The following is a 19,012-nucleotide window of genomic DNA, read 5'->3' on the forward strand; positions in this document are numbered from 1 at the left end:
CTCCTGCATGTTCAGGCCCCGATCGCTCAAAATCTTTTTCGATACAAATATTCACTTTTGTCAATCTTTCCTCGCTCATTCCCTCCATGTGGCCAAACCATTTCAAAACACCCTCTTCTGCTATCTCAACCACACTCCTTTTATTACCACACATCTCTCCTACCCTTTCATTACTTACTCGATCAAACCACCTGACACCACATATTGTCCTCAAACATCTCATTTCCAACACATCCATCCTCCTCCGCACAACTCTATCTATAGCCCACGCCTCTCAACCAAATAACAATGTTGGAACAACTATTCCATCAAACATACCCATTTTTACTTTCCGAGATAATATTCTCGCCTTCCACACACTTTTCAATGCTTCCAGAACTTTCGCCTCCTCCCCACCATGTGACTCACTTCCGCTTCCATGGTTCCATCCGCTACCAAATCCACTCCCAGATATCTAAAACACTTCACATCCTCCAGTTTTTCTCAATTCAAACTTACCTCTCAATTGACTTGTCCCTAAACCCTACTGTACCTAATAACCTTGCTCTTATTCACATTTACTCTTAGCTTTCTTCTTTCACACACTTTACCAAAGTCAGTCACCAACTTCTGTAGTTTCTCACCCGAATCAGCCACCAGCGCTGTATCATCAGCGAACAGCAACTGACTCACTTCCCAAGCTCTCTCATCCACAACAGACTGTATACTTGCTCCTCTTTCCAAAACTCTTGCATTCACCTCCCTAACAACACCATCCATAAACATGTATATATATATATATATATATATATATATATATATATATATATATATATATATATATATATATATATATATATATATATATATATATATATATATTTCTTTTTCTTTCAAACTATTCGCCAATTCCCGCATTAGCGAGGTAGCGTTAAGAACAGAGGACTGGGCCTTTGAGGGAATACCCTCACCTGGCCCAATTCTCTGTTCCTTCTTTTGGAAAATCAAGAAAAAAACGAGAGGGGAGGATTTCCAGCCCCCCGCTTCCTCCCCTTTTAGTCGCCTGTCCACGACACGCAGGGAATACGTGGGAAGTATTCTTTCTCCCCCATCCCCAGGGATGATATATATATATATATATATATATATATATATATATATATATATATATATATATATATATATATATATATATATATATGTATATATATATATATATATATTGATTGAATCAGGGCATGTGAAGCGTCTGGGGTGAACCATGTAAAGTTCTGTGGGGCCTGGATGTGGGAAGGGAGCTGTGGTTTCGGTGCATTATTACATGACAGCTAGAGACTGAGTGTGAACGAATGGGGCCTTTGTTGTCTTTTCCTAGCGCTACCTCGCACACATGAGGGGGGAGGGGGATGTTATTCCATGTGTGGCGAGGTGGCGATGGGAATGAATAAGGGCAGACAGTGTGAATTATGTGCATGTGTATATATGTATGTGTCTGTGTGTGTATATATATGTGTACATTGAGATGTATGGGCATGTATATTTGCGTGTGTGGACGTGTATGAATATACATGTGTACCTGACAGGGTGGGTTGGGCCATTTCTCTCGTCTGTTTCCTTCCGCTACCTCGCAAACGCGGGAGACAGCGACAAAGCAAAAAAAAAAAAAAAAAAAAAAAAAATATATATATATATATATATGTATATATATATATATATATATATATATATATATATATATATATATATATATATATATATATATATATATATATATATATATATATATATATATATATATATATATATATATATATATATATATATATATATATATATATTTATTTATTTATTTATTCATTTATTTATTTATTTATATATATCTATATATATACATATTCATATATATATATATATATATATATATATATATATATATATATATATATATATATATATATATATATATATATATTATCCCTGGGGATAGGGGAGAAAGAATACTTCCCACGCATTCCCTGCGTGTCGTAGAAGGCGACTAAAAGGGGAGGGAGCGGGGGGCTGGAAATCCTCCCCTCTCGTTTTTTTTTTTTTTAATTTTCCAAAAGAAGGAACAGAGAAGAGGGCCAGGTGAGGATATTCCCTCAAAGGCCCAGTCCTCTGTTCTTAACGCTACCTCGCTATCGCGGGAAATGGCGAATAGTATGAAAAAAAAAAAAAAAATATATATATATATATATATATATATATATATATATATATATATATATATATATATATATATATATATATATATATATATATGCAAATAATACTTGTTTTCTGATTTGTCACATCAGATTGTAACACCTCTCATGTTCTCCCTCCAGTTCCTAACAACAAGATTGAGGACATTACGTGTCCAAGTAACTACAACTGTTTTGTTACTGTGGATGGTCAATGCAACCTGGAGAACGGGCCTGGTTTTCGGGTGGGGTATCTTCTCCGGCCGCACGACGACGACATTCTAGAATATGATGCCGAGAGGAGCGAAGCTTTTGTCTACCAGTCAGATTCTTCATCCTCGAGATTCCTTATATCTCTGCCTGGTGATATGCTGGCCTACACGGCCTACAGAGTGACAGTGTACCCTGCCAATGATGAAGGAAGTAACCGTAGCCTGAACAAGAGTGAGGTCTTCACGACCGATCCTGCAGGTATGTTTGGTCTGAGTCTTACATCGGGTTTTGTGGGTGTCACACTGCGTTATGCTGGAATTCTTTGGTTTACCATATCTCCTGTGATATTATTGCCTCGGCACTGTATGCATAGAGGTACAAGAGGTCTATTTGCGTCCAGTGATTGTCGCTGTCTCGATAGGATGAGACGAGGTGAAGATGAACTGTGTTACACAGAGACACATTAACACAGTATTTTGGAGCATCTCTGGGGAAGAACACAGCGACGGGACACACCGGGTACAACACAGCGACGGGACACACAGTGTACAACACAGCGACGGGACACACCGGGTACAACACAGCGACGGGACACACCGGGTACAACACAGCGACGGGACACACCGGGTACAACACAGCAACGGGACACACCAGGAGAGATCCATAGGCTACAACACAGCAACGGGAAACACCAGGAAAGATCAATAGGCTACAACACAGCAACGAGACACATCAACAAAGGTCAATAGAGTGCAACACAGCAACTGAACACACAAGTAAAGATCAATAGGACACAACACAGCAACGGGAAAAATCGCTGTGTTAAAACACATAAACAGGGTAATGGGAGAAATCCCATAGGTGCAAAATCAACATGGCACGCTAGGATTGGTCATGGGAGGTGGTACATCAACGCTACGCTGGAAAAGATCTCTGTTATCCTGTGGGAAGAAAAGAAAAGTACATTTCTTTTCTTTGTCTCAGTGAAAGCTATTGTGGCCACTGAGGAACTTCGTTACCATTTGTTTAACAACAGAACCTTCCTGCGACCATTGATTTTAGCTGCTTCGCCAAACAGTATATAAAAACGACGATAGATTACAAAGGAATTTAAACAGTAGCAGACCCCGGGGTTCTTTCGAGGCTGTTTGTGATGGAGGAAAAACTCCTGGGCTTGCAGATTAGTGTGGCAAATTATAATCATAATGATAAATAACGATATTTGTATTGCCCGATCTATCAAAAGTATCTGACTCCATTATTTCCGTGAACGGCGACGCTAAATGGAATTCGCTGTATCAGACCTGTACATTCCAAGAGTTTGTGTATCATGAAATCCTTCGCTCTTTGGACGTCTGTGGACGAAGCTCGCCTTTGAAATCATGTCCTCTTTGAAACATAAAAATTCTTTCCCATGAGACCTATACAGATCAAAGCAGGATAAGAAACCCTTAGTCATATTCACGTAAGGGAAGGACTTCAGTCAGTAATGATAACCCTCTCAACAGCGCCAGGGCCGGTGACAAATATGAACGTGTTTGAGAATTCCGAGTCCCTGACGGTCGAGTGGGACGACCCTGACGACTACCCACCCAGAGGCCAACTCTCTTTGTTCAAGATAGCCTGGATTGAGGCGAGCTCACAAAGCTGGACGACGGTGTCATTGTCTAGTAGTAATAAGACCTTCACTATCAAACACCTTACACCCAACCAAGAGTATGTCATCCGGGTAGGTCATGCTCCCAGTACTGTATGTAACCATTCACTTTTGATTACTTATTTGTATTATACGGGGAAAGAATCCTACACTCATGGAAGAGCCCCCCAGCTCTTGAACATTTTCTTTTCAAAGTTGTATCATTCACTCTGTTCCTTCCACCCACAACTGTTGTACGATGAGAATCATTTCTCTACATTATTTATTTTTTTTCTAAAAAGCTGTCTGCTCAGCTTCATGTTATTGTTTGTGGTTGTTCTTTCGTTACATTTGTCGAATATGTACTCCATGTTAACTTCATGTTGGGCAAATTTATGACATCTAACCTTTCATTGTGACTCAGCCGTCTTGATTCTGGTATCATCTTTGTCGACCTCCGTTGGACTTTTCCATCAGTTCTTTATGCTTTTTTCTTTTCAAGCTCACTGACCACTGTGTCCACACTTGAGACGCATATTCTAGCTATGGGCTATCGTAGACCAGAACAGTTTGTGAATATCTCTTGATACATGTCTTTGAACGTAATCTTAATATCTACCAGCAGACAGCTTGTCTCTCTCACTATCCTCTTAATGTGGGACTCAGACGACAAGTTGGGTATAATCACGACTCACAGTTCTTTCTCACATATAGATTCCTCCAGTTGTTTCCCGCTGGATAATACTGATATCGAGACCTTATTATTTTGCATTCATTGGGATTCGATATCATCAACCATGTATCACCAAAACTCTAGTTTGTTTTGATCCCCTTACAACTTGATGTAAATCCCCTTCCTTTTTACACTCACGAGACCTTTGCCTCATCAACCTACATACTCAGGTAGGAGTCCAACCCTTCTGGCAAGTCATTTCTAAAGATCAAGAAGAGCAACGGTTCCAGAACAAAACACTGTGGCATGCCACTGATCATCTCAACCCAATCTGAGAAGGCTCGACTAACGGCCGTACTTCGTACCACGCTATCAAGATAATCTTTTATCGAATGAAGGAATCCCTCCCTTACTTCTGCCTGAAGATCAAACTTCTTTACCATCCTCCTCTGAGGTTCAGTGTCAAATGCTCTCTGACGAACGGGACATAAGCAATCCACCCATCATTCTCTTTTGTCAACAACGGTGCTCACTTTCACAAGAAAGTATATATATATATATATATATATATATATATATATATATATATATATATATATATATATATATATATATATATATATATATATATATATATATATATATATATATATATATATATATATATGTGTGTGTGTGTGTGTGTGTGTGTGTGTGTGTGTGTGTGTTACTACGTTCTAGCTACATAACCCTGATATGAACGGAGCAATTACTGGTTTCGTTCCCTTATGTCTTGATTATATCCATCAATCATTTTCTTTCTTTTTTTTTCTATCACAGAAACTGCGTTTGGTACGTCTATAATCTCTAGCAGGAACCTTTTTTTCGTTTTGAATATGATCTTCTTCCAGCACAAATACCTTCGATGAATTACGTTTCTCAATCTCCTTCACCAGTGTTCATAAAGTGGGTGTCACCCCATCTTTGTTAAATCCTTCAGTCTTGATCTTGCAGCTTCCATATCTCTCGTGTTATCTCAAAAAAAAAAGATCCACTTTTTTTGCTAACAAATTCTGATGCCCTCTACTCTACAGACTTCTGAACCTTCCACATGCTGGACCACATATGTTTCCTTAATTGCTCCAACACTGACAGTCTCTGAGCACCTTCACTGGATGATATTTGCCTTGGTGCTTCTGTCTCCAGTGTTGAACAGCTCTAGAACTTGGTCTTGCCTGCAAACCTTCCCGCCTTCTCTCTTCAATAGTCTTTGGTCTCTGTGTTATGGGCATTTCCAGAGGAGAGCCTGATCCCAAGTCATCGATTCTTTTCCCCTCCAATCCTCCGACTTTCCTCCGATTACGTCCCTTCCGGATCTCCTTCAACTGATGTGATTTTGTCATAATACCCCTTGATTAGAATTCCACCTTTCCCAAATATCCCATTCTGTGTCATGACACTAATGATCTTTAAGTTGATTCTCTTGTGTCTTTATTTACTCCTGTAACTCTTGTGTTTGCTGATCCTGTTTCTCAACTTCCCAAGGCTAATGATTCCGGTCTCTTCTCTGCCTTTTTTCTTTCCAACCAATGTAGTTACCTATTTTCACCACTGTAGTTAACTATTTGTACGAAACTGGAAAAGAAGTTTTACTCTCGTGAAGCCTTTTGAATCATCTGCTTGTGTGTGTGTGTGTGTGTGTGTGTGTGTGTGTGTGTGTGTGTGTGTGTGTGTGTGTGTGTGTGTGTGTGTACTTAAGTATTTGACCCGTTCAGGGGAGGAGATTTCCGCTCCTATGGCACCGTGTCTTGGACATATCCTATTATCAGATATCATTCTAAACATCAGCATGCTGCTTGCATTGCCACTCCCTCTATCAAGTTTTTCCCGCTTCTCCGCCTCCCATATACTATAAAGACACATCCTTACATCTCTGTCTAACAAGTTTCTAGCTAAACTTCAACTTACGTCCCATTGTTATTCTGTCCCTACATCTGTCTAAGAATGGTTCACTGTCTACTTCATCATCCTGTTGGTGAGCCAATTCAAAACTTCTAGTCTTTCTCTCTAATTCAGTTCTCTTAATTCTAGTGCTATCATCACTGCCCTCCTCGGCTCCTTCTCCAATAACTCTGAGCTTCTTCAGGTCCGTTGGCCAAATCTGAGAGCGTATTCTAATCTCGACCTTATGTAGGATGTGAAAAGCTTGCTGGATATCTTAATATCTTCTTATACTTTAGAGCTATTGTAATATTCTAATATTCTAGTATTCTAATATTCTAATATTTGCCTGCAGACAGTTTAGCCCCTTTATCATCCACCTAAAATAGGACTCTGACGATAGGGTAGGGATGATGTCAACCTCCAAGTGCCTCTCTCACATACTTATTCCTTCAGCTTATCTGCTGACCAGATGATGCTGAGTCTTGCTCTCTCACCGTGTCCTATCGCCCATCCTAGTTCTCTACATAGCTTCGGTTATCTTCATCCATCTCCCCGGTAATCTTCACCCACCTCCTCGATGATCTTAACCTCCCCACCCCGTCTCTCTGCTCCCAGTAATCATACCGTCTCCCCATCCATATTCTCCCTCTGTAGGTAATCGTCCCCTCTCTCTCCCCAACAGTTTACTCCCCTTTCCCCAGTAACGTTCTTCCTTCTCCCCACCAATGTTCCGCACTCTCCCAAGTATTCTTCTCCCTCCTCCTCCCCAGTAACGCTCTCCCTCTCCCAAGTGATCTTCTCCTCTCTCTCTGGCTTCGTCACCACCGGGGAGCGTACCAGACGTCAGGAGTGGCGCACAGTTCAAGACGCAAGACAGCCAAGGCGATACAACAGCCTCCCTTCCTGTCTTACAACCTCTGGGGAAATGAATGGCTCACCCGGAGGAGACAAGAAGAACCACCCCACACACCACTCTCCCCTCACACCACAGTCCCCTCACACCACTCTCCCCTCACACCACACTCCCCTCACACCACTCTCCCCTCACACCACTCTCTCTTGGCGCTATGTTTGCCTGTGAATAACTTTGCTTCGTCTTTCACGTCTGTGTTTCACGCCCGCAGGTGAGAGCGAAGAACCTCTGGGTAAGTGGATTCGGTCCACTGGTTAGTCGGACAGCCAAGACAAAGAAAGCAAGTAGGTGCATTTGAGTTATTATACTTCTGTATACACCTATAGATACCCCAATGATCTGGAAGTAACTAGATTTATGCATCTTATCAGTTTTTGATAAATGAATTATGATAAACATCAATGCTCACTGAACATACATGTTGATATAGACGCATCATATATATATGTGTACACGGTAAGTGTGAAAGAAAGGTAATTATTTCAGTTATCAGTGTAATGTAACTACACTACACACAGAAACTGTTACTCTACACTCCAAAAGCAAGTTAAACTATTACCACACAACCGTAAAAACTGAAGAGAGACCATATATATATATATATAATATATATATATATATATATATATATATATATATATATATATATATATATATATATATATATATATATATATATATATATATATATATATATATATATATATATATATATATATATATATATATATATATATATACATATATATATATATATATATATATATATATATATATATATATATATATATATATATATATATATATATATATATATATTCCCTCAAAGGCCCAGTCCTCTGTTCTTAACGCTACCTCGCTAATGCGGGAAATGGCGAATAGTTTGAAAGAAAGATATATATTATCTATTTTGCTTTGTCGCTGTCTCCGCGTTTGCGAGGTGGCGCAAGGAAACAAACGAAAGAATGGCCCAACCCACCCACATACACATGTATATACATACACGTCCACACATGCAAATATACATACCTATAAATCTCAACGTATACATACATATACACACACACAAACATATATATATATATATACACATGCACATCGTTCATACTGTCTGCCTTTATTCATTTCCATCGCCACCCCGCCACACATGATATAATAACCCCTTCCCCCATCATGTGCGCGAAGTAGCGCTACGAAAAGACAACAAAGGCCACATTCATTCACACTCAGTCTCTATCTGTCAAGTAATAATGAAGTGAAACCACAGCTCCCTTTCCACATCCAGGCCCCACACAACTTTCCATGGTCTACCCCAGACGCTTCACATGCCCTGGTTCAATCCATTGACAGCACGTCGACCCCGGTATACCACATCGTTCCAATTCACTCTATTCCTTGCACGCCTTTCACCCTCCTGCATCTTCAGGCCACGATCACACAAAATCTTTTTCACTCCATCCTTCTACCTCCAATTTGGTCTCCCACTTCTCGTTCCCTCCACCTCAGCCACATATATCCTCTTGGTCAATCTTTCCTCACTCATTCTCTCCATGTGACCAAACCATTTCAAAACACCCTCTTCTACTCTCTCAACCACTTTCTTTTCATTACCACACATCTCTCTTACCCTATTATTACCTACTCGATCAAACCACCTCACACCACATATTGTCCTCAAACATCTCATTTCCAGCACATCCACCCTCCTCCGCACAACTTTATCCATAGCCCACGCCTCGCAACCATATAACATTGTTGGAACCACTATTCCTTCAAACATACCCATTTTTTCTTTCCGAGATAATGTTCTCGACTTCCACACATTCTTCAACGCTCCCAGACTTTCGCCCCCTCCCCCACCCTATGATTCACTTCCTATATATATATATATATATATATATATATATATATATATATATATATATATATATATATATATATATATATATATATATATATATATATATATAGATATAGATATAGATATAGATATATAAGTTTATATATATATTCATACAATTGCCATTTCACGCAGCAGCGAGACAGGGTTAAGAACGAAGGGCTGAGCCTTAAAGGGAATATCTTCACATGGCTCCTTTCTCTGTTCCTTCTTTTGGAAAAGTATAAACTGGATAGTTGGATTTCCAGTGAAGCCGTTTGTCAAGGATGGGCCGTTTTGATAACTGTTTCTTTCCCCACACGTCGAGGCTTTGAAATGCTCTACCTTCTCAAGTCTTTCCTAATAAATATGACCTGGCACATCTAAAAAGACAGGTTTTTCACTTCCTCGAAAATTCGTACATACATTCCCTTGTCTTTTTCCCCCTCTCACAGTCCTCTCTATATTTCAGTTAAGGAACGGCCTTGATGTGGACTTTTGTATTATCATCATACTGTTCCAAACATTACAATATCATCACACTGCTTCACCCATTGCATTATCACCACACTACATCACACATTGCCGTTTCGAAAATCAGCGGATTTCTTGTATTTCAATTTTCATTAGGTTTGGCAATTTTAAGACCCTTCCCTTCTATACCATTTCTCCCGGAAATGATTGCTTCCCTAAGAAATTACGATACATTATCGTATTGTTTCTAAGTCCATTGTTTACGTGACGAACGTCCGACAGAGCTCCTGTGTGTTCTTAAGTCGATGGCTGGGCCGCAGAACGTACCATCAAGAGTCTGACCCTATGTGCATTTGTTCATACTGAAGTGAACTGCGAGAAGTATATCCAGTTATTCCTAAGTGTAAGAAGTGTAATCATTATCACTTCTTAGAGACACATTTGTCGATGGTGCTAAGCCGGAGCTATGGAAAGTGATATCATTTGTGAATCATTTGGCTCCGTATGGTCTTGGATCATTATACCGTCGTCAAGTGCCTGAACCTGTCTCTCAGTGCGAGTGTCGACTGGCGCTGTTTCTGTTCGGAGGTGACGGAGTCCTGGGTTTACCATCCACAGCCAGCACAAGGCCATGGTTCTATTGTGGTAATCGACGCCTCGCAATTCGGAGAGGAGAAATACGAGAGAGGCCGTTTTCTGTGTGACATCTACGTAGGTTGTCTAGTGGTAGCGATAGTCCAAGAAGTATTGCGCGGCATTCCTCTCGTAAACGCGACGCTGATGCTAATCAAACGGCATATATGGCCAGGGACAACCATCGTGAACGACCAGTGAGCAGTCTACAACAGCCTGAAGAACTAGAGATACCGCCACTTTATGATGAACCACTTCGGGGATTTTGGTGATCTACATAACCGCAATATCCACACGCAGAATGTCGAGTACTTGTGGAGGGACATTAAGGAGTGGGTGAAGCTTACTTGGCATGATGATTGTTCGCCATACAGTCAGCGAGCCAGGAGGCGAAGGCGTCCACACCAGTTCTTCCTCACTATCGACAAACTCTAAACTTATCCGAAGAAACAGGGGCCAATGCAGCTTGTGAATGACGAGGTTGATCAAGGTAAGCACCCCTATGTATGAGTTACGGTAGGCCCCGGTTAGTTTAGATTTGGTTTAGTTTCTTTTTTTTCCGATGTTTTTTTGTTTCTGAATGTCTTTTTGAAAGAGTGTGAATCGTGCAAAATACATCAAGAACCATTGGAGGGGGAACATAATTTCAACCTCCCAAACAGGTGGATGTACGAGACGGTAATCTTACCACACTGTCACCACATCATGTCAAACATAACACACTCGCCACACACTATGCCACACACATTACACTATCACCACACTCTACCATGCATCACACGCTCACCACACGCTGAGTCGCCCCTTGTGTACCTTTAAGCGTAACAGCGAGAGATGACGGTCACCTCTGGTGTTACAGGACCGACACCACCCCTTGACCTGAATGTGGTGAACGTCACACAGACAGAGGCGGTGGTGCAGTGGGAGGAGCCGGTGTCAACATACGGACCCGTCAACTACACCACCTCAGCTCAGACCGTCCAACCCCTTGCCAGCGAGCAACTGGCCAGCCTCAACACTACAGCTAAAGTCATACGGGTCTGCCTCTACCACAGTAATCGTCTGTATGCTAATTGACAGTTATTAATCTTTTTTTTTTTAATCATCAGGTCTGCCGGTAGGAATTGTAGGAGTCAGCAGGAGCGCTTGGTCTGTGACGGTGGTCATGATAGCCGTGATGGTGATCATGCTGGTGCTGGTGATCCTAATGGTGCTGGTGTTGGTCATGCTGGTGCTGGTGATCGTCCTGGTGCTTGTGATCATGCTGGTGTTGGTGATCATAATGGTGCTGGTGTTGATCATGCTGGTGCTGGTGATCGTCCTGGTGCTTGTGATCATGCTGGTGCTGGTGATCATAATGGTGCTGGTGGTGATCATGCTGGTGCTGGTGATCCTAATGGTGCTGGTGGTGGTCATGCTGGTGCTGGTGATCGTCCTGGTGCTTGTGATCATGCTGGTGCTGGTGATCATAATGGTCCTGGTGGTGATCATGCTGGTGCTGGTGATCGTCCTGGTGCTTGTGATCATGCTGGTGCTGGTGATCATAATGGTGTTGGTGGTGGTCATGCTGGTGCTGGTGATCGTCCTGGTGCTTGTGATCATAATGGTGTTGGTGATCATAATGGTGCTGGTGGTGGTCATGCTGGTGCTGGTGATCGTCCTGGTGCTTGTGATCATGCTGGTGCTGGTGATCATAATGGTGCTGGTGGTGGATCATGCTGGTGCTGGTGATCGTCCTGGTGCTTGTGATCATAATGGTGCTGGTGATCATAATGGTGCTGGTGGTGGTCATGCTGGTGCTGGTGATCGTCCTGGTGCTTGTGATCATAATGGTGCTGGTGATCATAATGGTGCTGGTGGTGGTCATGCTGGTGCTGGTGATCGTCCTGGTGCTTGTAATCATGCTGGTGCTGGTGATCATAATGGTGCTGGTGGTGGTCATGCTGGTGCTGGTGATCGTCCTGGTGCTTGTGATCATGCTGGTGCTGGTGATCATAATGGTGCTGGTGGTGATCATGCTGGTGCTGGTGATCGTCCTGGTGCTTGTGATCATGCTGGTGCTGGTGATCATAATGGTGCTGGTGGTGATCATGCTGGTGCTGGTGATCGTCCTGGTGCTTGTGATCATGCTGGTGCTGGTGATCATAATGGTGCTGGTGGTGGTCATGCTGGTGCTGGTGATCATAATGGTGCTGGTGGTGATCATGCTGGTGCTGGTGATCGTCCTGGTGCTTGTGATCATGCTGGTGCTGGTGATCATAATGGTGCTGGTGGTGATCATGCTGGTGCTGGTGATCGTCCTGGTGCTTGTGATCATGCTGGTGCTGGTGATCATAATGGTGCTGGTGGTGGTCATGCTGGTGCTGGTGATCGTCCTGGTGCTTGTGATCATGCTGGTGCTGGTGATCATAATGGTGCTGGTGGTGATCATGCTGGTGCTGGTGATCGTCTGGTGCTTGTGATCATGCTGGTGCTGGTGATCATAATGGTGCTGGTGGTGGTCATGCTGGTGCTGGTGATCGTCCTGGTGCTTGTGATCATGCTGGTGCTGGTGATCATAATGGTGCTGGTGGTGGTCATGCTGGTGCTGGTGATCGTCCTGGTGCTTGTGATCATGCTGGTGCTGGTGATCATAATGGTGCTGGTGGTGATCATGCTGGTGCTGGTGATCGTCCTGGTGCTTGTGATCATGCTGGTGCTGGTGATCATAATGGTGCTGGTGTTGATCATGCTGGTGTTGGTGATCATAATGGTGCTGGTGGTGATCATGCTGGTGTTGGTGATCATAATGGTGCTGGTGGTGGTCATGCTGGTGCTGGTGATCCTAATGGTGCTGGTGGTGATCATGCTGGTGTTGGTGATCATAATGGTCCTGGTGGTGATCATGCTGGTGCTGGTGATCGTCCTGGTGCTTGTGATCATGCTGGTGCTGGTGATCATAATGGTGCTGGTGTTGATCATGCTGGTGCTGGTGATCGTCCTGGTGCTTGTAATCATGCTGGTGCTGGTGATCATAATGGTGCTGGTGGTGGTCATGTTGGTGCTGGTGATCGTCCTGGTGCTTGTAATCATGCTGGTGCTGGTGATCATAATGGTGCTGGTGGTGATCATGCTGGTGCTGGTGATCATAATGGTGCTGGTGGTGGTCATGCTGGTGCTGGTGATCGTCCTGGTGCTTGTAATCATGCTGGTGCTGGTGATCATAATGGTGCTGGGTGTGTGGTCTATGTCTGGTGTTTGTGATCATCATCAATGGTGCTGGTGGTGGTCATGCTGGTGCTGGTGATCTCATGGTGCTTGTGATCATGCTGGTGCTGGTGATCATAATCTGGTGTACTTAGGTGGGGATCTTGTACTCTGGTGCTGGGATCTAAGTGCTGATGGTGATCAGCGGTGCGGTGATCGTCCTGGTGCTTGTATCAGCGGTCGGTGATATAATGTCGGGTGATCATCGTGCGTGATCGTCCTGGTGCTTGTATCATATGGTGCTGGTATCATAATGGTCTGTGGTGATCATTGGTGCTGGTGATCTCCTTTTGTAATCATCTGGTGCTGGTGAATATGTGCGGTGCGATCATGCTGGTCTGTGATCGTCTGTGCTTGTGATCATGCTGGTGCTGGTGATCCTAATGGTGCTGGTGGTGATCATGCTGGTGCTGGTGATCGTCCTGGTGCTTGTAATCATGCTGGTGCTGGTGATCATAATGGTGCTGGTGGTGATCATGCTGGTGCTGGTGATCGTCCTGGTGCTTGTGATCATAATGGTGCTGGTGATCATAATGGTGCTGGTGGTGGTCATGCTGGTGCTGGTGATCGTCCTGGTGCTTGTAATCATGCTGGTGCTGGTGATCATAATGGTGCTGGTGCTGATCATGCTGGTGCTGGTGATCGTCCTGGTGCTTGTGATCATGCTGGTGCTGGTGATCCTAATGGTGCTGGTGGTGGTCATGCTGGTGCTGGTGATCGTCCTGGTGCTTGTGATCATAATGGTGCGTGTGATCATAATGGTGCTGGTGGTGGTCATGCTGGTGCTGGTGATCGTCCTGGTGCTTGTGATCATGCTGGTGCTGGTGATCATAATGGTGCTGGTGGTGATCATGCTGGTGCTGGTGATCGTCCTGGTGCTTGTAATCATGCTGGTGCTGGTGATCCTAATGGTGCTGGTGCTGATCATGCTGGTGCTGGTGATCGTCCTGGTGCTTGTGATCATGCTGGTGCTGGTGATCATAATGGTGCTGGTGGTGATCATGCTGGTGCTGGTGATCGTCCTGGTGCTTGTAATCATGCTGGTGCTGGTGATCCTAATGGTGCTGGTGGTGATCATGCTGGTGCTGGTGATCGTCCTGGTGCTTGTGATCATGCTGGTGCTGGTGATCATAATGGTCCTGGTGGTGATCATGCTGGTGCTGGTGATCGTCCTGGTGCTTGTAATCATGCTGGTGCTGGTGATCATAATGGTGCTGGTGGTGATCATGCTGGTGCTGGTGATCGTCCTGGTGCTTGTGATCATGCTGGTGCTGGTGATCATAATGGTGCTGGTGGTGGTCATGCTGGTGCTGGTGATCATAATGGTGCTGGTGGTGATCATGCTGGTGCTGGTGATCCTAATGGTGCTGGTGGTGGTCATGCTGGTGCTGGTGATCATAATGGTGCTGGTGGTGATCATGCTGGTGCTGGTGATCCTAATGGTGCTGGTGGTGGTCATGCTGGTGCTGGTGATCCTAATGGTGCTTGTGATCATAATGGTGCTGGTGATCTTCCTGGTGCTTGTGATCATAATGGTGCTTGTGTTCATGCTGGTGCTGATCATCGTTCTGCTGGTGATCGTCCTAGTGTTGGTGATCGTCCTGGTGTTGGTGATCATCTTGGTGCTGGTGATCATCGTGCTGCTGGTGATCTTACTGGTGTTAGCGATCTTACTGGTGTTGGTGATCATCCTGGTGCTGGTGATCGTAATGTTGATGATGATCTCACTGGTGTTGGTGATCTTACTGGTGCTGGTGATCTTACTGGTGTTGGCGATCTCACTGGTGTTGGTGATCATCCTGGTGCTGGTGATCGTAATGTTGATGGTGATCTCACTGGTGTTGGTGATCTTACTGGTGTTGGTGATTATAGTGGTGCTGGTGATCATACTGGTGCTGGTGATCATCTGATGCTGATGATCATACTGGTGCTTATGCTCCTACTGATGCTAATCATAACGGAGATGTTGATCTTGGTGCTGGTGATTATGCTGGTGCCTGTGATCCTAATCCTTTTGGTGACTGTACTAATGTTGGTGATCACGTTGGTGCTGGAGATCATAATGACGCGGGAGACTTTACTGCTGCTGGTGATCACATCGACGCTGGTGATCACAGTCATTCTGGTGATCAAACTGGTGCCAGTGATCATTTTGGTGTTGGTGATTAGACTGATGATGGTGAGGATAAGACTAGTGATGGTGATAATGAGGCTAGTATTGGTGATGATCAGACGAGTAAGTTGGTGATCTGACTAGTGATGATAGGGTCAGAGTGGTAATGGTGTTCTTAGACTGGTAAGAGTTTAGGATCAGATTGGTGAAGGTGAAGATGATGATGATCAATGGATCAATGGATCAATGAACAATGACATATTTCAGTCAGTGGTCGTAACGATGCGAGGTGAGATGGCATCGACAGGGTGTACTTGGGTTCAGATAATCTAAGATTACCCTCTATTTCTCTCCTAGTTCACGGGGCTGAGAGCGGCTCACCAGTACACGGTGAAGGTGGTAGCCTGCAATGAAGAGAAATGTGGTGAAGAAGCCAAGATAAGCCTGTGGACCAAGCCGACACCTCCTAAACCACTCTCACAGGTCGAGAAGGTCGACCAAACCGACACAAGCATCACCATCCACCTGCCCAAAGTAGCGATCTACCCTGTGTAGGTACCTCATACCACTCGCCAGGCTCTCTGCATATCAAGTTTCCATTCTCTTAATTACCTCCAAAGCCTTGTCGTAGGTGCCACAAACTTTAGCGACGCGAGAGGAGGTATGCCATGTCTCGTCAAAGACCATCTCGCCACAAAGGAATTCATATTTCTCCGTTACTGGAAGTAGCGCAGCTTTGGTTAGCAGGGCCAGGTGTTATTCTAGATGCCTGCGTCCTAAGGCTGCGAGTAAAAGTAGATTCCTCTGGAGAGAGGAATTCTTTGGCGAGACTAAGTTTCCACTATACTGTACCTTGAGCATGAGTCCAGTAATACCTCTCTCTCTCTCTCTCTCTCTCTCTCTCTCTCTCTCTCTCTCTCTCTCTCTCTCTCTCTCTCTCTCTCTCTGAATGTCGGTTTGCGGCAGGGGTGCGTGATGTCTCCATGGTTGTTTAATTTGTTTATGGATGGGGTTGTTCGGGAGGTGAATGCAAGAGTTTTGGAAAGAGGGGTATGTATGCAGTCTGTTGTGGATGAGAGAGCTTGGAAAGTGAGTCAGTTGTTGTTCGTTGATGATAAGCGCTGGTGGCTGATTCGGGTGAGAAACTGCAGAAGCTAGTGACTGAGTTTGGTAAAGTGAGTGAAAGAAGAAAGCTGAGAGTGAATGTGACTACCAGCAAGGTTATTAGGTACAATATGGTTGAGGTACAAGTCAATTGGGAGGTAAGTTTGAATGGAGATAAACTGGAGGAAGTGAAGTGTTTTAGATATCTGGGAGTGGATTTGACAGCGGAAGAGGAAGTGAATCATATGGTGGGGGAGGGGGCGAAAGTTCTGGGAACGTTGAAAAATGTGTGGAAGTCGAGAACGTTATCTTGGAAAGCAAAAATGGGTATGTTTGAAGGAATAGTGGTTCCAACAAAGTTATATGGTTGCGAGGCGTGGGCTATAGCTAGAGTTGTGCGGAGGAGGGTGGATGTGCTGGAAATGAGATGTTTGAGGACAATATGTGGTGTGAGGAGGTTTGATCGAGTAAATAATGAAAGGGTAAGAGAGATGTGTGGTAATAAAAAGAGTGTGGTTGAGAGAGCAGAAGAGGGTGTTTTGAAATGGTTTGGTCACATGGAAAGAATGAGTGAGAAAAGATTGACAAAGAGGATATATGGGTCAGAGGTTGAAATTACCAACCCCCTTTCTCCTTCACTGTTTATTTCACAAAACTTTACACCATCGTATGCGTGTACTACGTCTTTACTCCTGTATTCCATCAAAAGTTTGAATTCGTAAGTGTTTAACTTAACCCTCACTACTTCAACCTCAACGTATAGACGACTCATTTCAAAATGCTGCCTTTTAGCATTCTAAATCCGTGACGGAACAGAAGTGACCGTATGCAGTACAGACATGACCTTTGTTCATACCGTTTGCAATGTTGTCATAGTCCCCGTGTCTTTTAAGACTTCCGTTTTCCCCGGCAGGTGGCAGTGGATCATTGTAGCGAATCCCCCGGTAAACATGACGAAGGAGAGAGCCACAGAGATTGTGGATGGGAAACTTCAAAAACTCCGTGTCGCAGATCGAGTGTGGGTCGCAGCCATTCTCTTCCAAGTAAGTGCTCCATCACTTCCAGTAACATTCTCTTGTCATTTTTCCCAGGCATGACTCAAGTATAAGTTCTCCCATGTCTCCCATTTGTATCAGAAGTAATAGATTCAGTCCCTTTTTTCTATATGTATCCCCTGAATCCTTGTCAGTTTGTACAAAGGTCTTTAAAAGCTATTCCAGACGTCTGCTTCATCTTATGAGAGAAGTATACTTGACTTTGTATCTTCTTCATGCTGGATCTCTCTCTCTCTCTCTCTCTCTCTCTCTCTCTCTCTCTCTCTCTCTCTCTCTCTCTCTCTCTCTCTCTCTCTCTCTCTCTCTCTCTCTCTCTCTCTCTCTCTCATTCACTTCTTTCACAACACCCCTGTTGTCAGTTATGGAAACCATGATTCAACAGCTCCAAGGAATTCCTTTTCATTTCCATTATTTCTTTTTTTTTTTATTTTAACATTTTCTAAGAAACCCAAATTAGACGTCGGCACGCAAGAAGCCTTCTTAAGGTAAGAAACCCATGCTTCAAACTATCCTGGGTCAAACTACGGTCAGAAACCAATGCTTCACACTAGCCTAGGTTGAACCAGAGCCATAGCCCTATGCATCACACTAGCCTGGGTTGAACCAGAGCCGTAACCCTATGCTTCACACTAGCCTGGGTTGAACCAGAGCCATAACCCTATGTTTCACACAAGCCTAGGTTGAACCAGAGCCATAACCCTATACTTCACATTAGCCTAGGTTGAACCAGAGCCATAACTCTATGCATCACACTAGCCTTGGTTGAACCAGAGCCATAACCCTATGCATCGCACTAGCCTGGGTTGAACCAGAGCCATAACCCTATGCTTCACACTACCCTGGGTAGAACTAGTTAATTCACCAGCCTCTACAACACTGCCAGGTTCAGATTCCTCCTCATATCTCACCAGAACTCAGACTCCTTCGTTTCACTTGTATGACCTCACAG

At 43.8% G+C, this 19,012-nt stretch overlaps 1 protein-coding gene across 1 annotated transcript in view; it reads left to right on the forward strand.

Moving 5' to 3' along the window:
• LOC139765640 (receptor-type tyrosine-protein phosphatase S-like) overlaps nt 1-19,012 on the forward strand; it is a 113,618-nt gene that overhangs the window by 70,512 nt on the left and 24,094 nt on the right. The window contains exons 16-21 of the mRNA XM_071693328.1: nt 2,346-2,672; nt 3,923-4,143; nt 7,771-7,843; nt 11,405-11,583; nt 16,262-16,455; nt 17,922-18,051. Coding sequence (XP_071549429.1) covers nt 2,346-2,672; nt 3,923-4,143; nt 7,771-7,843; nt 11,405-11,583; nt 16,262-16,455; nt 17,922-18,051 — 1,124 coding nt within the window. The remainder of the gene's footprint in view (nt 1-2,345; nt 2,673-3,922; nt 4,144-7,770; nt 7,844-11,404; nt 11,584-16,261; nt 16,456-17,921; nt 18,052-19,012) is intronic.

This window comes from Panulirus ornatus, chromosome 55, assembly GCF_036320965.1.
Source record: "Panulirus ornatus isolate Po-2019 chromosome 55, ASM3632096v1, whole genome shotgun sequence".
NCBI classification, from domain to species: domain Eukaryota; kingdom Metazoa; phylum Arthropoda; class Malacostraca; order Decapoda; family Palinuridae; genus Panulirus; species Panulirus ornatus.